Source organism: Dipodomys spectabilis, unplaced genomic scaffold (assembly GCF_019054845.1).
Source record: "Dipodomys spectabilis isolate Male_0828 unplaced genomic scaffold, ASM1905484v1 ptg000169l, whole genome shotgun sequence".
Classification (NCBI taxonomy): Eukaryota; Metazoa; Chordata; class Mammalia; order Rodentia; family Heteromyidae; genus Dipodomys; species Dipodomys spectabilis.
The window spans coordinates 569,673-594,327 of record NW_024870846.1 but is presented as its reverse complement, the minus strand read 5'-3'; the positions used below and the strand labels follow the sequence as shown (position 1 = coordinate 594,327).

At 38.7% G+C, this 24,655-nt stretch overlaps 1 protein-coding gene and 1 non-coding gene across 3 annotated transcripts; both read right to left on the bottom strand.

Moving 5' to 3' along the window:
* Positions 1–1,946: 1,946 nt before the first annotated feature.
* Serpinb7 (serpin family B member 7) lies at positions 1,947–17,684 on the bottom strand. 2 transcript variants are annotated; one of them, XM_042693529.1, is made up of 7 exons: positions 17,517–17,684; positions 10,352–10,402; positions 9,658–9,774; positions 6,692–6,809; positions 5,065–5,207; positions 3,824–3,970; positions 1,947–2,345 (listed from the first exon to the last, which is right to left on the bottom strand). In XM_042693529.1, exons 1-7 carry the CDS (start codon positions 17,682–17,684, stop codon positions 1,947–1,949), a joined length of 1,143 nt encoding a protein of 380 aa, XP_042549463.1. The 2 variants fall into 2 exon arrangements, with proteins under 2 accessions (XP_042549463.1, XP_042549464.1); XM_042693530.1 differs by lacking the exon at positions 10,352–10,402.
* LOC122119479 lies at positions 16,099–16,205 on the bottom strand. Its single transcript, XR_006149570.1, has one exon. It is a non-coding gene; the product is annotated as a U6 spliceosomal RNA (small nuclear RNA).
* Positions 17,685–24,655: the final 6,971 nt, after the last annotated feature.

Here is a 24,655-nt window from a genome sequence, read left to right as displayed (position 1 = left end):
TTGAGTTTATCTATATTGCTCTGGTCTAATGCTCATCCCAAATCCATGCACTGGAACTTAAACCCTCCATGCAATAATGGGCTCTTCGGAGGTGACTAGACCCCAGGACCTCCACCCGTATGAACAGGATCAGTGCTGGTGTAAAAGAGATGGCAGGGAGCTGCCTTGTGGCTTGTGCAGCTCCAGTCATGGAAGGAAACAGCAGAAAGATGCTCCCTGAGGAGAGGGTTTCTCATCAGCCTCTGGATCCCCTTGTCCTTTGATGTGAGCTCTCTAGCTTCTAGAGCTGTGAGCAAAAAGTTCTATTATTTAAAAAACAAATCACCCGGTCAAAGTTATTCCATTATAAAAGTTTAAGCTGACCAGTTACCCATGTCATTCCCCCACTTTCACACTTTCCGGTGTTCACAGCGAACCTTGGAGGCTTTGGATCTCCCCGCAGCTACCCAGAGAAGCCTGTCAGCAGCACATGTCCCTTCCAATGTGAACTTTATTGTTGCCATCAGAATACGTGCTCCTGCCCCCCCTTCCCTGGGGGCTACACAGGTTTTGAAGAGTCATAGATAGGAATAGTAACCAGGATGATCAAGTTCTCCCTCCAAGCAAAGCGCTGCAGACCACTTAGATTTATCTCCTACCAAGTTCCCACCAAGGCAGAATAGGTATTCCAGATTATGGCATACAATAGGCATATACTATAGAATTGTTTTGTCAGGAGACTTTCTGCATCTTTTATATTGTGACACATTTACTCATTTATACCATATTGGTGAATTCCACAACACTTGCTGAAAAAAAATCAAGTATCTTCCAGGTCCACTGCTGAGCATTGTAAGCTACCACTAACTTCCCCAGTTCTCAGGAAAATGCTTTTCGAGAAAAGCATTTTATGAATCAAATATAAACCTATGAGCTGCTATTGCTTATAATTCATAAGTAAGTTCAGCATAGTCTACTGACCTTCAATATATTTTCTGCACATCTGTAAAAATAGCTTGTGACTTCCTATAAATATGTATATCTGTGAATATTTTCCCTTATAACCTCAAATCCTTGTACAACTTCCACATCTTTATAAGTAATTTCGTGTGTAAAACCAAATTAGCCACATCGAATCAAATCAGACTTAAAGTTACAAAATCATTCTTTCCCGGTATTGCTTGCTTCATATAGAACATACATGCTCAAAATTAGTCAGAGGAGTGCAATCACACTGAAGAGATACATTGTATTTCTTTATTACGATAAATAGGAAAACTTGTAATTTTTAGAGCATATAAACTAATATAAACAACAACTACCAATAGTTGAGAGGTACTTAATATTTGAAAAACTATGTACATATTAAGTCTTATCAAGGACGGCCCAAAGGATTTTGACCTAACATTATTAATAAAACATTTTGGTTGGTCCTCAATCTTTTATGTTTTCTTAAAACATAGATTATGCACTGAGTTTAAAAGAATCAAATGTATTCAAATGAACTTGTATGTCTTCTTAAGTCAGCAAGGAAATAAATGTGATATCCTTCACATTTACATTTAAGAAGCAGTAGGGCTTATTTCCTTGATAATTTATGATGAAGTTAGAATGTCTTCAATAACAGTAGAAGTCAAATGTCATTGCCAGGGCCACCTCTACAGTCTCATTGCTAGTACAGCAAGCTCAATAATTCTCAGACAGAACATGGGATAAAATAGTCTCAACGATGGTGGGTTAAAAAGTCAAAGAAATTAGAAACAGATGACGCAAAGCAGAGTAGAAATTCGAGAAGCAAAGACCAAGCCCATCAACCAAGGGCCGCTGAGGAGCCAAGTCACCAATATCATCTGATGACCCATGTTAGGAAGAAATAAACACCAAGGCAACACCACGTACTTTTTAATGAAACAAATTGCTTCTGTGTCTCGTGTGTGACAGAGACCAATAGAAACCAATTGGGGTTTTCAAGGGCAAGAGACTTTACCAATAAATAAGATGATGTCATTCTTCCTGATGACAAACATGAAAGGGTGGTCCACTCTGAACACAGTGGACTCCGGGAGTTGCTTCTCCACGATGTTGTTTTCCGTGGCGGCCGTGGCCTCCGTGCCATCTTCACTGACCTCGATGTACGACTTGTGCATTAGTTTTGAGATGTAAAGACGACCTCCTGAAGCTATTCCGGAAAGATCAGCTTTGGATTCTTCAAATATATCTTTCAGCCCAAGGGCTTGCAAATAGCGTTTCATTTCATAATTCTTCTCTATCTTGAACTGAGGAAGAAACACTTCCACATACTGGGAAGTCATCTTTCTTGGATTGGTCCAGTTCATTAGATTCCGAAAACTCAGTTTCTTTTCAATCTGTAGGGAGAAGCAGAAGGTAATTTAGGATCACATGGGAAAGAAAAAGAATGAAACAAAACCTACAAAAAAAATATGGTTTTCCAGGGGCTGGGAAGGTGGCTCGGTGGTAGAGTGCTTGCCTAGCATACACAAAGCCCTGGGTTCGACTCCTCAGCACCACATAAACAGAAAAAGCTGCAAGTGGTGCTGTGGCTCAAGTGGTAGAGTGCTAGCCTTGAGCAAAAGAAGCTCAAGGACAGCGCTCAGGCCCTAAGTTCAAGCTCCAGGACTAGCAAATACACACACACACACACACACACACACACACACACACGATTTTCCATAATATCCTCCTCCTCAAAATTGTGGGAAATTAGTAACTAGCTTGAGTGGTTTGTAATGAATCACATATTTAATTTACTCTTGGATACTGAAGCATGATTCATTTGCCCTTTAGGACATATCTCTTCTCCTCATACATATGAACAGATTCAGACAAAGTCATGTAATTATTGTTAGTTGGCAAAAGAATATAGGAATCAGAGATCGTCAAAGAGCAAAAAGAGCTCAGTGATTATTTAAATCGGTGCTTTCTAACCATTTTACCCATCATAAAATACACAGAAAGTAGTCGTGTCTGTACAGTTGACAGGAGTAAGCTATGAAAAGCCAGATAGACTGAGGAAAATGACCCAGAACCCCAGCGGTAGGAGTTTGGGAGATAAATATTTCTTAACATATTCATGTTTCTTAATCATATTCATCAGAAAGCTTGGATTCAAATTGAGTCTTCTACTCAACAGATGAGACACTGAAAATCAAGAGAATGTGCAAAGTGATTCCTGGGGCATACAGCTAATAGCAGAAAAGCCTGGTTGTTTTTTCATTTGCTTATCTTATCAGTTATGCAGAAAGCATAAATAGGAAGATCATATTCTAAGCTGGACAGGGGAGGAGGGGGCGGAGCCTCCTCACAAATAAAGCAAAATGGGTTGGAGGTATACTACCTGCCTCGAAAGTATGAGGTCCTGCAAGCAAAACAAGCAACCACAAAACTAAAGTAAATTTCAAATCTTTAGAGATATATTGTCAAAACATAGGAAAAGCCTGGGTAGAAATAATGCCCTTGGTTAGCAGAAGCATTTATTTCTTTATATTCTTTGTATTTCCAAATTGTTCTATACTAGTATTTCCTTATTTTCCAGATCACAATACAGTCAACATTTTAATTACATTTGTACCTTTTAGTGTAACTGAAATGTTTGTGTGTATTTGCCTGCATACTCACAGATACATGTTGGGTTACATGTATCTACCAGATCTATTACCTAAGTTCCATCAGTTTCCTTTTCCTTTATCACTTGTCTCCTCCAAGAATATACTATAATACAATCATGTGCTACCACAAAGTAATATACATGGAATGCAGAGTGCATGGCCTGGCATATGGCAAGTCCTTTTTTTTCCCAGCACTGGAAAGGACAGCGGGAACTCACCTGAGACACGTCCTCCTCGGGCAGCAGTACATACATGCTGATGCCGCCATTGTATCTGAGCTGAAGAACTTGCATGGGCGGATCCTGAACAGCAGACAGATTGAACCTCCGCTCCTGGTGCATCATTGCAACAGCCTTCCCGGAGCACTGCAAGTCAGACCACAGACAGTTACTGAGAATCCCATTTCATCTGACTGGTCCACCAGGGGCAGTATTTTCCCGTGCTCTTGGTCACAGAGTCCTGTCGATTTCTTCTGACGTGTGGTTACTATGGATCACTATGGTCACTATGTGCCTCCACCTGCCCCCCCCCGTTCTATGTCTGGAGGGGGGTGCAGTTCCCCTCTGCAGAAGAGTATGAGGACGGGGGTGGGGGGGGGGGTAGTATGTCCAGTTGTTGGAACATTGCCTCACACTTAAGGTTTTAATTGAAAATGTCCTTATAATAAGTAACAAAGTGCAGGATGCTGGTGGCTCACATTTGGAATATTAGCTACTAGAGAGGCTGAGACTAGAAGGATTGCAGTTTAAAACCAACCACAAAAGAACAATCTGAGATTCTATCTCCAAAAATAACAAAAATCCAGGCCAGAGGCCTGGCTCAAGTGATAAAGCACCAGCCTAACAAGCAAGTCATGCAAGTGCAAGACTCTGAGTTCAAACCCCAAATTGGCAAAATAAAATAAGATGTAAAATAAGAACTAGGATAGTAAAATAAATACATTAATTAAATAACTAACCAAGTGCTTCAAGAAGTAGAACACTTAGAGCACATCAAGTGCTTTATTTCTCATACATTTTCCTCATATATAGCTGGGATTACAGGAATGCCTCATCATTCATGTTGTGTATGTGTGCTAGGAAGGAAGGAAGGAAGGAAGGAAGGAAGGAAGGAAGGAAGGAAGGAAGGAAGGAAGGAAGGGAGGGAGGGAGGGAGGGAGGGAGGGAGGGAGGGAGGGAGGGAGGGAGGGAGGGAGGGAGGGAGGGAGGAAGGAAGGCAGGCAGGCAGGAAGGAAGGCAGGAGAAAGGAAAGAAGGAAGGAAGGAAGGAAGGCAGGCAGGAAGGAAGGAAAACAGGGAAGAGGGGAAGAAGGGCAGGAGGGAGGACTAAACAGAGGGAGAAAAGATAGGGCTAGTGCATTACTCCAGGAGAGGTGACACAAAGGACAGAAAGAAATGGTGAGGTCGTTATTTTGTCTGTGTAAAGATCACAAGTGCCTGCAGAGCAGAACTTCCACATACCTTGGGAGATCGGAATCGGCAGTTGACTGTTTCACTCTTGGTGAAGGCCGACTCCCACTTGCCTTTGAAGTAAACAGCATTGACCAGCACCATGACTGCAGATGAGCTAATGCTGCTGTCACTAAACACCTTCCTTATTTTCCCTTTTGAAACACAAATTGAAGGAAAAGAGTCATTTCTTTACATACATTTCAAAAGATATATATATATTTCCAAAAGCCATTAATGGGCATGAGTTTTTATTCTTAACCACACGATAGTTATACTAATGATGGTACTATTAGTAAGCAATGAATGTATCTAAATTCTTTAAGCCTCATAAGATTTCTGAGGCACTCTTACCACATTCTGTTGAGGAAATGGAGGCGCAGAGAGATAAAGTAACTCATCCAATCACAACAAAAAAGCAATGGCACTAGGATTCCTCCCCAGGCAGCCAGCCTCACAAGCCGGGCTTCTAGGCCCAGGATTGCCGGTACTGCTTAGACCAGGCTACCTGTGGTACCCGCCAGTCCAATGTCATTTACCTCCACCAGGTTGAAAGCATTAATCCCGCCCCTCTGATTCTAGATGGATGTGACTTTGCTAGATGCCTTGCACTACACAGGGTGCTTGCATTGCAACAGCCGAAGCCATAATTCATGCCATCACTGAGGCTCATGGTGTAACATGCAGGATTCAACAACCAAGAAAGCAATTGTGACACACCATTGGCTCAGAGGGGTGTCGGCTGGTCAGTGGTGAGGACGCAGAGTGTAGACTCTTACGTGTGGATAGGAGTGTCTACTTAAGTGGAAAGCCATAGCAGAAGGGGGCGGAGAGATCTCCCCAAAATAATGCGAAGTTTTGTTTCCATATAAGCATTTTATGCATGTTTAGCAAAATGATCATAATCATATATAAACTTGCATGAGAGAAAACAATGCAAAACTAGTTCAAAAGGAAACAGTATTAGTAATCTAATATCCTTAAAAACTCCTTAAGATTCCATTCAGTTGCTACAAAAGTAATCGTTTTATGAGGGTTTTTTCGTAAGTGCTGTATTTGAAACATAATGGCTAATGTAACCCACCAGTGATGTGATGAAAGGAAAGTGAGCAAAAAGGAATTTGAATATACTGTATTCTTATCATCCAGGACTAAGTGTACCTTGCTAATTTTTTGCACCTAAAAGTATAAATTCTACATCTCCTATTTCCCAACTAAGCTCAATGTTCAGAATCAATCTTGACGTGAAGAAATAACAACTAGCATTGGAAACAGCTGATTAACAAGACAAAACATGAACAGATTTTCCTCTTTCTTTCAAGCTTAACCAGGACAAAGTTAGAATCCGGTTGTTAGGTGGGAAAGATGCTTTCACAAACGAATAGTTGTCCCTTGTCAGAAAGGTTCAATACCATCATCAAATAGGTTGATTTGATAAATGAGAAAGTTCTGCAAACATTGGTTACTCAATTTATACTGCAGACAAATACAAAAGTAACTTTACCTAATAGTAATCATTCCTTTAGATTAGAAGCAGCTGCATTTTAAGTGTACAAAAATTCTCACCATTAGAGTTGACAGTCCTAAATATTCACATATGACTGACAAATCTTGTAGAAAAACAAGGCATTGCACTTACCATGTGTCTCATTTTCAATCCATTTATTAATTTTGTATGTGGTGTCTTCTATATCATTCGTAAAGTCAGCTCTTGCTACTTTGGCATTGTATAGTTTCTCAGCACATTTAATGTAGTTCTAGAAAGAAGAACAAAGTTCTTGTGCCTACAAATTACCACCAACCAACATAGAAGAAATTCACTTTTGAATTTGTCTCTTAATTCCTTCTGCTTTGTTCAAGGACTCAAGTCTGCCTCAAAAATTAGTCCATGCAACTGGCTGACACTGAAAGGGGATGGGTAAGCTCAAAACTGAATTTGTAGAACAAACACACTCTTTTTTTTTTTTTTTGGTGGGGGGGTGGTCTGGTCGTGGGGCCTGAACTCTGGGCCTGGGCACTGTCCCTCAGCTCTTCAGCTCAAGGCTAGCACTCTACCACTTGAGCCACAGCGCCACTTCTGGCTTTTTTCTTTTTGCTTATGTGGTGCTAAGGAATCGAACCCAGGGCCTCAGGCATGCAAGGCAAGCACTCTACCACTGAGCCACCTTCCCAGCCCCAAGCACATTCGTTTAACTTCACCTGAAATAGATTGAGGGATGTTACCAGTGACTATGGTTACAACCCATTGCTTGGGCTTTAGGGCTGTGTGTTTCATTGTAAATAATCTGATAGCATCTTAGCTACAATCCTCCTGCTACAAACCCCCAAAGTGGCTTAGTGTATTTAAGATAAAGGGCAAGCCTTTGATCTCAGACTGCTAATTTTCACCTATATCATTTATTTCTAGTCTATTTCCCAGTCACACTCTGCTTTCTTGCCACAACTAATTCCTTGCAGTTCCTCAAATATACCACCCACAGTCCTCTCTCACAACCAAGGCCTTCGACATGGATATATATATATATATATATATATATATATATATATATATATATATATATATATATATACATATACATATACATGTCGAATATATATATATATATATATATATATATATATATATGCTGAGTGCCAGTGGCTCTTGCCTAAAATTCTAGGTACTTGGGAGACTAAGACCTGAGGATCAACATTTCAAGTTATCCCAGGCCAAAAAAAATAAAAGTTCATGAGACTCTTATCTCTAATTAACCAGCAAAAAGCCAGAAGTGGAGATGTTCTTAAGTGGCAGAGTACCAGCCTTGAGGGAAAAAGCTCAGGACAGACCCTGATTTCTTCAAGTCTCAGTAGACCAAAACTAAATTTAGTCAAGCTGTAGAATTCAAAATCAACATAAAATTGTAACACTCATATCAATAAGCTTGCTGAAAACAAAAAGAAATTGAGAAAACAATCAAGCAATCAATCCCACAGTTAGTTGTTACAAAAAAGCAGTAAGAATTAATTGAACCAAGGAGGTTAAATATTTGCATACCTAAAACTGTTAAACAATGATGTATAGATATTATTAATTATATTTAAAATAAAAGTCATTTTATAGAAAACTCCCTTTGTAAATGCTTGGGAGTGCAAAATGTGTAATCTTCTCACATTCTGTGTTTTTGATCAGTTCTTACCTTTCTTGTGTCCTTTGTGCCTCTGACTACATCTTTTCTCTCTCTCTCTCTCTCTCTCTCTCTCTCTCTCTCTCTCTCTCTCTCTCTCTCTCTCTCTCTCTCCTTTCTTTTTTGGCCAGTACTGGGACTTGAACTCAAGGCCTGGTGCTGTCCCTGAGCTCTTTTCCTTAAGGGCTAGCCTTCTACCTCTAGAAGCCACAGTGTCACTTCTTACTTTTATTTTTTATATACTATGAGTATCAGACAACATGAACATGAGAATCTACTATGAATAGCAGAATGAGGGCCAGGTCATGGTGATGCATATTAGGCATATGCTGTAATCCCAAGCATTCAGGAGGCAGAGATAGGATGATTAGAGTCCACAACTATCCAGCCAAAAGTCAGAGACCGTAATTGAAAGGAAAAAAGACATAAACACTGGTGTAAAACTCAGTTGGTAAAGTATTTCTGTAGCAAACACCAAACCCTGAGTTCAATGCCAATACTGGGGAAAAACACCCTAAGTAGCATGATAGACAAGTCAATACCAATGTAGAAGAGTGCATGGTCCCTCCAGGTGCAGCAGTGTGCTGTGAAGGATACTTAGATGCCCTCTGTAAAACTTGTGTGGAAATCATTTGGGAGGCCTGAAAAACAAATGCTGGCCTAATGCTTCATAATTGGAAAGGTCCCAACGGGTTTGGGAGTGGCTCTAGGGTGGGGCAAAGAATTTGAGTGGGTAACAGAGGGAACAGTAATGGCTGGGTGGAACACAGAGAGCTGGGTGGAGATTAACCCAGCAATGTCACAGAGATAGAGTTCGATAGATAGTTGTCTGAAGTATGGAGAAATAAAAGGGAAAGAAAATGCCCAGATTAACACAAGGGCACTGTGGCAGCTAATTGTCCTGGTCAGGTAAGCAGCTTCTAGTAGTCCTAGCAGTGTATGTGGAAAAGAATAGGTTGGCTGTGTTGGCTTGAAAAACACCTTTCAGGCTCAAATGATCTTTGATTAGACAGGATGCCTTGATAAATAGAGTCATAATCAACACCAGAGAGAAATACTATTAATCTGCTCACCCCCAAACTCTCCAGACTGGAAGCTCAAAGGCATTTTACTTTGGGGTCTCTCCTCAGTGTTCTGGAATTCCTATACCTCATCCTACCACTAACAATTATAACTCAGCAACATGGCCAATGTAGAAGTTCTCCTCTGTTTTGGAGCCCCGCAACCTGTACATTTTGAAGACGCAGATTTTTCAGGGTGAAGTCAATCTTTGGAAGAGGTGAGGAAATTTTAAAGACCTATGAGAACCAATTCATAGCATCAAGGAAAGATCCCTTTTTTCTGGCTCAGTAGAAAGGCAAAGCATTTATTCACATAATGGATGGAACATGATTCTGGTCCAGGATGGAAAAGCTCTTCTAAGATGTACACCTTCACCTACCTTGTGAATGTCAAACACTTGTTCTGCAAAAAGACCAGTAGCAATGCTGAGCTCATAATCCTTGTGAGATGAGTTTATATCAGAGAGAACTCTGTGCAACTGAGACTGGAGTCCTGGCTGTTTAGAAAAAGATGAACCAAAATTTACCCTTACTATCATTAATTTATGCTTACTCTCATTAACATGTGAACCAAATCATGTATATTTTACTACAAAAGAATTGTAATATAATGGTATATTACAAAAGCAACAAAGATGCAGCATACATAGTCAATGGCTTTATAAATAATGCCTATCTGCTAAAGAGCTTATTGAAAAAAATCAACTTAGAATTAAAGTATTATTAAGAAACAATGAGCTTTCCTTGTACACAATGAAATAATTTTACTAATGTAAATTGGCTGTGAAGAATGAAGGATAAAGCTGACCATTTAGTTCTGTGACATCTTACCAATATTTAGCCAGTATATATGCAAAATTCTGATAAATTAATATGACCTAATAAATTGTCCAAAATTGTATTTGAAAAATTTATAATCTGAGAATTTGAAAAGCCTCTTTTAGAAGATATAAGGAATACAGTTAAAATTCTTCATGAAGCAGTCATTTTCTCAATTTAGTCTCACCTTTTCTTTTTCTTTTTAAAGAACACATCATTAGAAAAACAAACAGATAAAGAACACATCATGTTTACCTTGTTATTAGAAGAGTTTCCTTGTCTTGAAGGGTTGTTAAAGTAAAGCATCTGCAAACAGGCCACAAGTAAAGCAATCAGACTCAGAGGAACTGGGGAATAGTCAGCAAGAGGTTTTTAAAATTAAGAGGTTCCTCAAGAGACTCAACATAGAACTCCCCTATGATCCAGTGATCCCACTTCTGGTCATTTATCCAAATGATCCCAAACTAGACTACACTAAAGCTACCAGCACAACTATGTTCACTGCAGAATTATTTACCATAGCTAAGATATGGAACCAACCCAGAGCCCCTCAATAGATAAATAGATCAAGAAGATGTGGTGTGTTTACACAATGGAATTTTATGCTTCTATCAGAAAGAATGACGTCCCTTTTGTAAGGAAATGAAAAGACTTGGAAAAAATCATATTAAGTGAAGTAAGCCAGGCCCAAAGAAATATAGGCTCTATGGTTTCCCTCATTTGCAATGATTAGTATAAGCATGACGTTAGTCCTGACAGAGAATCATAACAGCTCAAGATCCATGAACATATGACCATACTAAAAGAAGCTAATTGAAATGAATTCCAAGCTATGGAAACAAGAGGTCTTATTTTTTTAGTTGTCAACCTTGATGTCACCAATGCACTTTATCTAGTTCTTTCTTCTTATTTTATTCCATTTTTCTTTTTCTATTGGTTTATCCCTGGCAATCTCTGTCTTTGATTCGGGTACCCTACATCTTGAATGTGCATTTCTCTGATTGGGAGAAGGGAAGGGAATAAACAAAATGCTGAAAGATAACCAATTGTAACAATGATACTCACAGGACACTAAGTTGGAAATGAACTTTACAACTTCGTGGGGGGAGAAGTAGGGAGGGAGAGAAGGGATAGTGGGAATACAACAATGGAGTGGGTAACAATGTTCAGTGAGAAGTGTACCTTACTCATGTAAATGAAACCCCTCTCTGTACAGCATCTTTACAATGAAATAGCATTTAAAAATATTTCTTCCCTAAAACATGTGTTTCGTTTTCAAGTTCACTAGTGTCCCAGTTTCCAATTCTTCTGTGACTACAAGTGCATACTGATGGGCTGTTAGGAAAGATGATCTAGCTTTTATCTTCATCACATCTTCCTTTTCTGCTCTCAGGATCACCAGAATTCAGGGATTTGTGTTGGTTCACATCAATGCTATAAAGCTTTGCTTCCACTGTAACACTTCAGCCTAGTGGTCAGCCCAAACACAGATGCTTTGGATTAGTTTGGGCCTGAAAGATTCCCAGAGCTCACGCTCATGGACAGTAAACTTGGTGTAAGGTTCCCGGCTGGATGAATGGATTAACCCATTTGTGGAGTCACAGCTTGACGGGTTGTAATTAGGGTTCTCTGGCTGCCATGGAGGGAGGGAGCTGCTTTCACTCCACTGTGCACTCCCCCTCCCAGGATGTCAGCCCTCATCACAGGCCCCAGGCAGCAGGCACAAGCCATCACAGACTGAAACCTCCGAAAATTTAAGCACTACATTCTGTATGTCAGCCATGACTGTGATTAGAAGATGAAGATGTCTGACAGGATTTTCCCATGGCGATATGTATAGAGTTAGGAAATATTTCCTCCCCAAAACATTTTTTTTTACAAACTGTTATCATTAACTCTGTCATCCTCCTCGCTCGGTCCTGCCCTCAGAGATTTTGACTCAAGGTCATGTTCCAGTGACTTATGGCAAAAGACTCTTGCCCTCTCTTACTTTAATTCAACACAGTGCTTATAACAATTTAAACGTTTTAAATGTGAAGATGTTGGTGTTAGATGGGTTTATATTTAAAAGAAAAAGAATGCTAGAGCCACAATCTACTCACACTGGAACACTTAATATATTTTTATTTAAAGAAAAAGAATGTTATAACCACAATCTAATCACACTGGAAAGCTTCATATATTTTTATTTATAAACAGCTATAAGAGCAGTATTGGCTGATTTGCAAATGTCTTTAATCAAGTAGAAGACAGGAGAAGTATAAATTACCAGAAGCGCCATGACACAAGTAGTGAAAAGTAGTCATTTACTATCTAGGAATTATTCACTGTGGAGCTCAGTCAGAAATGGAGAGGCATTTAAGATTCTTTCATTATTTGAAAGGTGAAGCAGTTTAAGAGGCTTTTTTTTTCTTTTCTAATATGGCTCTCCATTCATTTTTCTAATGATGTTTCCTATAGTCAAATCTCAATTTATTCTTTTTTTCTAGATTCCTCTAGAACCTATGAGATCTAAAATGCAAAACTCATCCTCAATTAGGAAGCTATAAAAAGTGCTGTCCTGATGACATCCACTTAGGATGGGCAAGGAGGACATGTGCCATGTGTCCATCGATAAGACCCAGAAACAGCCATGGGCTCATTCGGACTCTGCTCCTACAACCACTGTGATGAAAGTTCTGCAGCGTTGACAGATGGTCATAGATTTGTTCTGTTGACACATGGTATGACTGTTTCAAAAAATATATATGATTGTCTCTTCGAGTCACAACTACATTTTATGTGAAGTTATTTCTTGCCTTACTAATGGGTCGTGTGTGCTCTATTTGACCACAGCTTCAAGGAAGAGAGATGAGACTTGAGATGGGGGAGGGCCATTCTGCATATAGGTGACTAAACATTCTGTGGAAATTGAATTAAAACAGCTAACGCTACTTTCTGTGTCTCGGTAACTTCATCGTAAGGCTTCATAGCCCTAAAATGAACTGCATCACTTTACAGACTGAAGTCGAATGGCTCTGGAGGAGGTAAGAAAACTTACAAGCTCTGTGTCACCATTAGAGTTCACGGGTTACCTGGAATTGTACTTATCCTCAATTTCCACCTCTTGTTAGTCTGGAATAAAATGTGGCATGGAAAGAGTGATATGGCAGAGTCCACAAGGCAGATCTCTCACATGCAAATTTAGTAACTATTTAACATTCACAGATAATGTCTTTACAGGCAACAAGGAACAGCCTGGACTTCTCAGATCAACCTGGGTGACATTTATCTCCTTTGTTCTGACTTGTTGTGTAGGACATGAAGAATTGAGCATTCTTTCTTATTTTCCTTTGGCCAAACACAGGTTTTCAGTGTCCTAAAGAAATATAGTAGTCATCTCACACCAATTGATAGAAGGATCTGGAAATATGTCAAGGTGATTTAGATTCTCTTGCCTCCAGTTTTTAGTCAGTTTCATTGTGACTGAGACTCCATTAGGAGAGGAAAGCTCAAGGACCTGCTCCTTGAAATTTGAAGCATGAATTTTTATATAATGAAATATGTCCTTGTATTTCTTGTGTCTTCTTAATATCGGTTAGAAAATAACTGAGGTTTGTCTCTCAGTGTTCCCCAAAATGGAAAAAAAAAACCCAAAAGTGGAATTTGTTGCTATCCTTAGTCATCTCAGTTTAAGATGGGGAGGAAGAGAAGCCGTGGTCCACTGGTATGCACTCGCCTTGAACTTGAGTGATTCCTTCATACCTTTTCTTCCTAACACTAATGGCCCAGAGTAGGAAGGGCTTTGAAACAAGTGAGGAACAAAAGTTTAACCAACGGAAATCTGCCATCACAGTGGAAGCTATCTTTGATTATGGTTTAATGTTGTCTTCAATAAACCATAAATGGCTTTGTAAACTTGTATAAATATATATATACATATATTATAAGACATAATTGGACTGCTATTTGGTCCTCAGAGATTGGAAGCTTTTACTCAAAGCGTGTCAAAGACAATTAATCTTGTCAAAAATAATTGACATGAAGTCTAAGAAGGGGAAAGAAGTCTCTTCTTTGGCCAACACTTACGCTAAAGCAGATGCTTAGTTAATTTAAAAAAAAAAAAAAAGGAAAGATCCTACAGAGCTCTAGAAAAAAAATCCTAAAGCTACTATTGGATACACTGTTACCTGAGAACAAATGGTATTGAGAACAAAGGAATGATATTTGAGAACAAATACCATACTATGATGTTAGGACTGCAACACGCAAATAGCTTTTCTGAGTTAACTCTCAGTACACTTTGGCAATACAATAAAATTACATAAATATTCAGTGGACCTCCCTTTTAAGTTCATGAGCAAAGTTTTAAAGTTATACAGGTCTAGTGTCATTCTTTGATAGTTATTAATTTTATTCCATTTTGACATTAATTTGTTGATTTTCTAGTATTTCTAGCAGGCTTTTAGAAAGTTGAAATGCTGCACTATTAAAGGGAAGCATGTTCATTTTTACCTAAATATTTCTAAGTTTCAACAAAGAAGAATCCCATATCTAAAATGCAATAATGACACTAGTAACTATTCATCTGTGATAAATATTCAATAAAATGGAAAAGGACTTATCACAAGTACTCTATTTCTAAATTTTTCCATCAGATTCCTTGGAGTATTATGCTTTCATATTTCCTAGGTAATCAGTTTCATCACTTTCCAATAACTAGTTAACACAATCAGATGATGGTAAAAAATCATAGATCTATGCAATATGAGTATTTTAGGATGGGGATGAAGGTTAAAATTAAAGACAGAGAAGGTATAAGACATGTTTTACCCTCTTTATGTACTCATGCCACAAGTTACTGCTTCTGAAGAATAGTAAAATCAAATTATCTGCTATGGCTAAGTGTCAAGCATTTTCATTAAAATAGATTTGTGTTTTAGAAAGCTAAAATATGTTCAACTTTTAAATGAAACTGTAGTCCACACATGATGTAGAAAAAATATAAATATGGTCCAGTGTATTTCAATGAAAATGTTATAGGAGAGGAAATAGAAGTCCCTCCCTCCAATAAGGTGAGGAAGTGATACTTCCACACTTGAATTAAAACTAGCTCCAAAAAGACAATATTATTAGAGCTAAATAAAAGTATGTGAGCCTGACCAGATGAGTTTATAAATATAAATATATATAGAGAGAGATATATAAACTCTTTCACCAAATAGTGAGCAGCCTTTGCGGTTCTTTTGAACTCTATTGAATCAGGATGCTGATTCTTGATTAATCCAGTAAATAAGCTAGCTCTTCTGAGAGAATGTCTGAGCTAAGAGATGAGCCAAGAAAATTCATGACAAGCAGAATATAGGTAGATTTTAGTGCTACTATAAGGGATCTGTTTTTAGAAGACAACCTTCATTAAAGGGATATCTACCATGACAATGCAAGCACACTTTTTCAAAAGTGACAGCACTAGCCAGATACCAGTGGCTCATGCCTGTAATCCTAGCTATTCAGGAGGCTGAGATCTGAGGATTGCAGATCAAAGCCAGCCCAGGAAGAAAAGTCCATGAGAACATCGCTTGTTGAACTACCCTACATATATAACTGTAACCCCTTTGTACATCACCTTGACAATAAAATATTTTTTAAATTTTTTATTGTGAAAATACCATACAGAGGGGTTACAATTACATGGGCAAGGTAATGAGTACATTTCTTATCGAGCATTGTAGCCTCCTCCTTTGTTTCCCCTTCCCATCCCTTCCCATCTCCCTCCCACCCCTCACCCCCGGCCAAAGTCGTGTTCATTTTTTAACATAACAACTTGTACATCTCATTGTTGCAATGGGTCCACCTATATCCCTATTTAAACTGCTTGTTTTTTCCCTTCCCCTCCACAAATTATACAGACATCAAATACAGTGAAAGCAGGAGTTATACCATGGGGGAGGGACATACAAAGCAACAAAGAAATCATCTTATAAATATTTTAGAAACAATCACAAGAAAGAAAAAACATTTGAAAAAATATGGAACACTTCATGAATTTGCGTGTCATCCTTAGGCAGGGGCCATGCTAATCTTCTCTGTATCGTTCCAATTTTAGTGTATGTGCTGCTGAAGCGAACACTAAAATAATTTTTTAAATGTCCATGAGACTATTATCTCCAAATAAGCACACACACACACACACACACACACACACACACACACAAAATCTGGAAATGGATCTGTGGTTCAAGTGGTAGAACATTATCCTTGAGCACAAAAGCTCAGGTACAGCATCCAGGTCATGAGTTCAAACCCCAAGACCAGCACCAAAAAAAAAGACACAAAAGATGCCCCCTTGCAACACACACACTGAACACTGAACTATGCAAGGAAAATAGAAGGATCTTTATAATGTATCGACACAAATAATCTTTGACAAGTATTGTGGGACATGTTACAGATGGCCCAGCCCGTAGCACCTATCAATGAACTATAACAATGGGCAGGATCTGGGGAAGAGAAGGATAACTCAGCAGCCTCTGCCTGCAGCCTGCATCTAGTATCTTATTGCAGTTGAGTTGCTAGACTTGCATGGCAATTTCTTGAGAGAAGGAAGCAGTGGCCACTACAATGCACATAGCTGCGTTAGGGGACACAATGATGCTTTTGGAAGATGGCGGAGAAGGTGCCAGTGATGGTGACTAATCAGCTAGTCTCCTGTCATCTGGTATCTCCTATTATGTCATTCCTGTCCATTTATCATGAGCCTTTAAACTAGGACATTTGGTTCAGGAGGTGTAGCTAACTCAGTGGTAGATCACTTGCCTAGCATGTGCAAGGGTCCAATACTTAGAACCGCAAACCAAACAGTACTGAACTAGGACATCACTAGTATCTCTCTAGCTCTCCTATCTGCTGTCATCTTCCCAGGCAGTGGTTCTCAAACCTTTGTGTACATCTGGAGAGCTTATGAAAACCCAGTTTTCGGGCCCCACACCCATAGTTTCTGATTCAGAGGACCTGGGGTGGAGCCAAGCATTTACATTTCTAACAAGTTTTCCAAGTGATGCTGAGAATGTGGATCTGGGAAAAAACACTTCGGGAACCACCATATGGAGGAAAAGAATCCAAGTTCCAGTGCTACAAGGAGTCTTGCTGCCTTCTGGTTTAAAAACAAGGTCTCAGGTGTGTAGCTTCATGGTATGGCACATGCCTAGCATGCACGAAGCCCTGAGTTCGAGCCTTAGCCCAAAACAAACAAACAAAAAGAACAAAAATACTACAAGCTGTGTGTTTCAGTCATACATGAAGCAGGATGCATGGGGATGTGTGAAGATGTGACCCCCCCCCCAACCCTGACATCATCCTCCACTGACAGAGGGATCCCACAGTGAAAAACGCTTGGTAAAAATGATTTGTCCTGTGAGTGATTGCAAAAGCTGAGACTGACCTTATCGATTTGGTGTGCGCCATCGCCACGAGCACCCAAACGAACCAGGGCCAGTGCCGTCAAGATGCTCAGAGAGGAGAAGAACACATTTTCATTTCCTTGATTGCTATCCATCTCCCGGAACAGGTCAAAGCCAAATTCTGCATTTGCTGCAGCAAGGGAGGCCATTGTGAAGTGGACTGCAGCCTAGAAGGCGATGGAAAATCACGTTACTTCACAGCACGTTTGCTCTGCCTATGGTGGTCTTTAGAGTCATTTGGTTTTTGATCATTCAAAAGCTTCATTTCTTCACCATGGAAAGCAATCGTGTAGTAACAGGAAATAAATAACTAATAGGACAGAAAGACAAAGTTCCTGGGGTTCAGCACCCTTGGTATCAGCAGTCTAAACCTAATGTTTTCTGGAATATATACATATATACGTGGTATATATATATATACATATACATATACGTATATATGTATATATACATATATATCTTAATATATATACACATATGTGTATACATATACATATATATTGAGATATACTAATTTTCTCACATTTTTTTCAGCAAAATATTTCTACTTAAATTCTCCTATTCATATCAAAGATATATATTTTATTCTCCTTGAGAAAAATTTCTAGACTTTCAGGTCTTTGAGTTTCCAAAGCCACAGTATGAGAACTAAATGGTGTATGTTCTCAAATCGTTTCAGCTTTCTCAATTGGAATAGAGCAAAAGTTTTTACAGCACTGCACAGATGACAGAAGGTGCTGTGAACTTTGTTTTCTAAATTAATAAAATATTAAACTAATAGTGATTTAATTAGGTGTTAATATTTGAAACTTTAACACATTGTTTCCTCACCCTTTTCTCCACTGTACACATTCTTGAGCAATTCAGATATGCACTCTGATGATATACATATTTGAATATCTTTTATAGATGACTACCTTTTTGTATGAAAAATATGATTATCATCATATGTATGGTCAACGTCCTCAAGATATGCCAACACTAACTCTGCTCACTAGTAGAAAAGCAGTAGCACATTTAGAATTAAGGAAGAACACTATTCTTTGAATTCTTGATAACATCATGTTTGAACTACTGAGGACTGACAAATGATGAGTCTTTCACGTATTGGTCCCAATATCGCATGTACAGCTGCCTCAGAATCCATCAACTTGCATGAGTGCTGTATGCAAATTTATTCCCCTTGAATGTTACAGAGTATGACAAGCAACAAGATCTAGGAATCAGGAGTGTTCAAGGTGCCCAATGCCAGCGACAACCAACATCCCAATAACTGTGCCATCTGGGCCAAGTATTTAATTTCTCTGTGCATCTGAGTTTGAGCTTGCTCAGTGAGATGATCTTTTTACAGCATACTCAAGGGTAAACCATACACTTTTCAACCCTTTGCCTGATAAAAGGAATACACCATTATAACAAATCTCTGGTGGGAAAAACATAATGTAGTAAACAAAGAAGATGCCAAGAAGAGAGATACATACAATTCAAAAGAACGAACTGATGAAAGTAAGTCTTCAAGTTTTGTCAGATTCAAGCTTGAGCTTAAAAAGTTAAGGAACAGCTGTTCTAGTAGATTTGATACATTGAAGATCTTGCATTCATTATTCTCTGTAAAGTGGTAAGAACCTATTCTGTCTTAAAAGACCTTTCCAGAAAGCATATTCCCGAGCATTTCATTGTCTGCACTTTGCAATTCCAAGCCCAGGAAGAGCATTGAGCCGAGAGACCACAAATTAGTAATCTTTCGGGGTGAGCCATTTGCGGTTCAGTGCAACTCCCATTCCTTGGCGGCATTCCTCAAAAAGATACCACGTATCTTTACTTCAAACAACAATAGCTATGTTCTTATTCAGGGTCTGAAGTGTAGCTCAATGGTAGGGAGATTGCTTAGCATGTGTAAGACCCTGGGTGCAAACCCCAGCAATGTCAAGCAAGAAAATAAAAAAATCTCCAAAAGTATTATATTGTTTTAATAGCGAATCCAAATAATCCAAAGCCAGGAGCTGTGGCCATTGCCACTGGTGCTACAGGAGAAACTCCAGAGCAGCCAAGGGGAAGAACAGCAGAAGTTGAGGCTGAGGTGAGAGCCGGCAGGTACAGGCCAGCCTTGCACGCCGAGCCACGCTGGCAGTGACTGTGGAAAAAGAATCTCGCTTCTAAAATACTAAAATATTAAGAAAATAACATAAATATATGTATGCCAATTTGGAGGAATTGTGTGCAGGATTTTCTTCCCTCAAAAGAATTTTCAAGGCCTTATGTTGATCAGTGGAAACCATACACTCTGCTAGTGAAATTAGTTGCTTTGAGGAAGTAACTTCATAGGCAAGGTCTAAGTAACCCTTTCTAATATATATAATGAAAATCAATAGGTAGAAGATTGTGGGTCTATTTGAATACATGAAAATGAAAGGGGCTAGCACCTTGAAAAAGAAAGATTTTAGGACCTTGTTTGGGGACTTGCTTGAACAGATCGATGGAGTCTGGAAGCTACTAGATGGTATCATCTCCCAAACTCCAAACACACATCTTACAGCACATTTTATTTGGAAAAGGCCCAATGCTTCTTGTTGCTTTAGAAGTTATGTTTTACTAATTTATCCCGAGGGTTAAAAAATGACTTTCTTAATTTTCAACATCATTCTTTAAGTACTATCTAAATGGCAACCACAAATCTTCATTTTCTAAACTTTTAATCTGCTTGGTAACTTTCCATCAAACTGTCATCAGATTGAAGAGAAGAAGAGCTACACAGGATTTCGTTCATTCAAGAGTCATAATCTTTTTTTTTTTGCCTAGGATAAATTTTACGGCAGGAACATAATACTAAATGAACATAATTACAGAAAAACACGAGCCAAGACATTCCTAGACAATTATAAATTCTCAAATAACTTTCAAAATGATAGACAGCATTACATTCTATCCATTTAAACACTTTTCTCCAGACAGGTTCATGCATGCTGAAAGTAAATGACAAAAATGTGTTCTACTTCACATAATTGTTTTGTGGTTCTTAGCACAGTGCCCTATAGTTTTCTGAAATGTAGGTTCTCATCTAATATAAAGTCTGAGTCCTAATATAAAATAGATAACTTTATCTAATAGTAAATTAATGACTTGATGCCCTAAAATTCCATCAAGTGACAGATGAACAAACATCAACATGGAACCAAAATAATGGTTTACTTTTTAGTCACTTGTATAAGAACAAATAACTAAATAGATATAGAAAATGTTTCAGCAAAAATAAAATATATTCAAAGAAATACTAGTAAGGGCCAAATGACTTGGAACTTAAGTTAGATAACTACAAAACTTGAAAAAGGAAAATAAGCTATATTAGACCACCAGATGTGATTTCCATTAGCTAGCATATCATTGAAAGACAGAACAACAAAGGAAAATTCTTTTCTAATCATAAATAAAACCTGAATAAATAAAAACTGAAGCCAAAATTACTAAAGAGTGAATTTCATTTTACCAAAAATATATTTATATGTTTCTTGCATAGATAGTTAGCTTAATATACAAGTAAGTAGTTTATCCTGTGGCCTTTAGGAAATTTATGGTATTTCAGCCTAAGAAACATTCTACTTTTCCATTCTATTGTCAGTAGACTGTCAAACAAACAAAACAACAAATGTATTTTCACCGAAGTTTTGTTGGAAAAGTCTAATAAAAAGAAAAGGACCTTTAAAAAGAAAACACATAAAAACCAACCAAAACACAAACTTAATAAAATGTGCCATTAATGATAATATTTCAGGATCTCTACTGCTACACAATTGATAAGATGTGCCTCAAAGTCTCTATAAAAATATTACCTAACCTTAAGCTAATTCTGACTGTACAAGGAAAATTAACCATGGCTCACAGAAAATTATTGAAGAAAGGCTTTTCTATTTGCTGAATTAAAATTATGTATTAGAAGGGGTAAATACTAATGTGGACAATTTTTATCTTTATCAATAAGTTAAATGGATATTGAAAAGATAGTTGCTACTCTACAGGGGAATCTTCAGAATTGTTTCCATTTCTTTCAGAAAATAGTTGCAAACTTTAACAATCTCGAATTAGATGAGTATCCCACTTTACAATTAAAGGAGTTGAATCTTGCTCCCAAGAATCAGTACATTCCAGGCTGCAGTGAGTTAAATAAGAACATAGCAACAACAGAATCCAGATTTGTACTTAATTCCCTAGTTATCTGTCCAAAGTTGGAACATAAAATTTGTGACCGGCACCCTCCTCTGTGCTGTTCTTCATGACGCTGCTTAAAATTAGTCACAGAGAAGCCAACCGGTAAAGCAGCGAATAGGGTGAGACCATTCTGATAGTTTTATGAGTTTAACACCTCATTTAGAGAGGTAGCCACAATTCCTTCATTGCTCTCCTCAGTCTGTCTGTCTAGTTACCCTTCAAGTTGAGTTGGGACGTATTTACCTTATTGTCTTCATAGAGGAAGTTGCAGCTGGTTGGGTGAGTCTGAGAGAGTTCTCTGCATTACTCTGAAATATAAAGCCTCTGACTAAGACACTCCCTGTTTCCTTTGGTGATCATCATGATAGTTTGAAATAATTCCATTAAGTGAAACTGTGTTCAAGCCCTTTAGAAAATGTGGGAATTTAGCTATAGCTTCTGTGCCAAGTAGTTAGAATAGATAATGCTTTAGTAAATCGGATTTTACCAGGAAAGTTTATTCATTGGTATTTAATATTATAGGACATTTTGGGATAGCATAAAAAATCCTGTATCAGGACACAACCGGTAGTTCTTATAAATGGAAATTCGATCATTGATTATTTCTTTATTTGCTTATTTATGTATTTATTTAATCAGTCATGGGACTTGAACTCAGGGCCAGGACACTGTGCTCAAGGCTAATGCTGTACCACTTGAGCTACAGCTTTACTTCTCCTTTTCTGGTGGCAATTGGAAATAAGAATCTCATAGACTTTCCTGCCTTGGCTGGCTACACTGCAGTCCTCAGATTTCAGTAGCTACGATTACAAGCATGAGCCACCAGTGCTCAGCTCAATCATTGCTGATTGTTTCGTACCAATTCTGGCATGGGAAAAGAAACACAATAAAGCTATCCTTCAATGATTCATATTCTAGCATTTCCGAGTTCATTATTATAATAGGAAGCTTTCCATGCAACCCTAGAGGTACAAAGAAAGTAAAGTCCTGGAGAATAGAGTGGGCATCTCCTAGTCTTAAAATAAAAATTCATATCATACACACACAACACACACACACACACACACACACACACACACACAGTGATCACAAGCCTAGGGTTTGTCTTTGGAACTGAACTGAGAACTACTGCCTTTGGGGTGGAAGGGGAGATGAGCAGCAGGAACATATTCTAAGTAAAGTCGCTGGCTTTACCTTGGGCCTCGGCCTCGGCCCACACTGCTTCCATCTTCATGGCATGGCTGAGTGTCAACACTGATTTCCATCAAATGGCTTAGTGTTAACATTGCATGTCTTGATCACTGCTCGCAGAGCATGTGGGGAAAGCCATCCAAGTGACCAGAAAATAGAAAAAGAACAAAAATAAAAGATAATAAAATAGGAAAAGAATAATTCACAAAACTAAAAGATAAAACGTGTTCCTTATTAACTCCAGAGATGACAAAGGTTACCTGTGAGCTCTATTGCACTTTGTTATATGTCAGCCACGGATAAAATTCTCTTCGTTTTAATGATAAATATTGACTATTAAGCTGAACCAAATATGATTTTTTTCTCAAGGGAGATTAGGATGAGGTTAGAAGGAGTGGGGTGAAGAGCAGAGTATTCAAGAAGCACATCCTCCTTCCTTGAAAACAATTCTACAGTTCCCAAAAGCAAAAGGCAGACAGGAAAAGAAATACCATTCTCGTGTTACTGAGGTGCCTGGAAGAAGATTCAAGATATGCACTCACGCAGCCATTTGTGGATGCTGCTGCGAAGTGGGAATGGAGTTAGGATGAAGACTACACATGAGCTTTTCGCTCTCATTGGACCCCTCTCTGCTTACCTAATGCATAACCTGGAAAAGAATAAATGCCTAAATCTCGCAACTCCGTAGTCTGTGTGACCTAGATCAGTTCATTTCTCAGTCCCTCCATTCTCTCACCCATAACATTAGAATTTACATAAATTTTTATTATATATATTTTCACCACACAATATTAAAAAAAAACCTCAGCCACCCCTGCTAGTCTCACATAGCACATTACTTTGCATGTTCTAGGCTTTTGCCACTGAACCCCTTCTAGGGTGGTGATTCTGACTTCCTCAGGAAAGTTATGCAAAGGCTCCTAAGAGAGACTTTAGCCCTGGATGAATTGAGGATGTTTGGGCCGTTGGAAGAGAAGGCTCAGAGTTAAGGTCCTGGGAGGATGACGTGTGGAAGGGAACAGGAGGATCTGCCCATGTGCTGGGACTTCCTGGTTGTATTATCCCTGGACTTTCACATCTTGGTTGGATGTTCACCATTTCCTTCTTCCAGGAATATATGCCAAGCTTCTCACAAGAAATGTGCTCACTGCTACACTCCTGAACCATGCTCCACAGTGGAACCCATGTCTAAAGCTAACAGAAGGGATTCTGTACCCCTCAAAATATGCCATCATCCACTCAGCCATACCTAAAACATCCATGATAGGAGCCAGGCCACAGAAATGAGGTTTAGAAACCCAGGATCACCCACAAAAGATCGCTATATGATCCCCTCATGAAGAGATCAAGGCAAGCATGAGCATCAAGTTTAACAATGTTTCTGTGGGTTGATATACCATGTCAACAAAGACAGCCCGGGTTTCTTTCTAGTGGGAGAAAGATTTTTATAGCCAAAGAATGTGGAGGAAGGTGTCAGGACTTCTGGCGATGTTCTGGGCTGTTGTTGTATGCTCATGTTGGGTGTACTTTTCTGTACCCAAGTTATCTATCACAGATTTTAAAAAGTCAACAGAAAAAGATTAAATAAAGAAAGGTTAAATGATCACTAACCCAATCCTGAGAGCAAGTTTTGTTGGAGGATAGACACAAATCCAGAGACCTAGAATAAATAAGTAATGAAGAGAATGTAAACTGAGGCCTGAAGGACTGAAGGGCATGGCCCACA

Excerpts from the sequence above, each read along its gene's own strand:
- Serpinb7 (XM_042693529.1), bottom strand. The coding sequence starts at position 17,684 with ATGGCCTCCCTTGCTGCAGCAAATGCAGAATTTGGCTTTGACCTGTTC. Across the intron at positions 6,810-9,657 it reads AAGTGTTTGACATTCACAAG|AACTACATTAAATGTGCTGA; the intron begins GTAGGTGAAGGT and ends TCTTCTTTCTAG. Across the intron at positions 2,346-3,823 it reads CCGAGGAGGACGTGTCTCAG|ATTGAAAAGAAACTGAGTTT; the intron begins GTGAGTTCCCGC and ends TTCTCCCTACAG.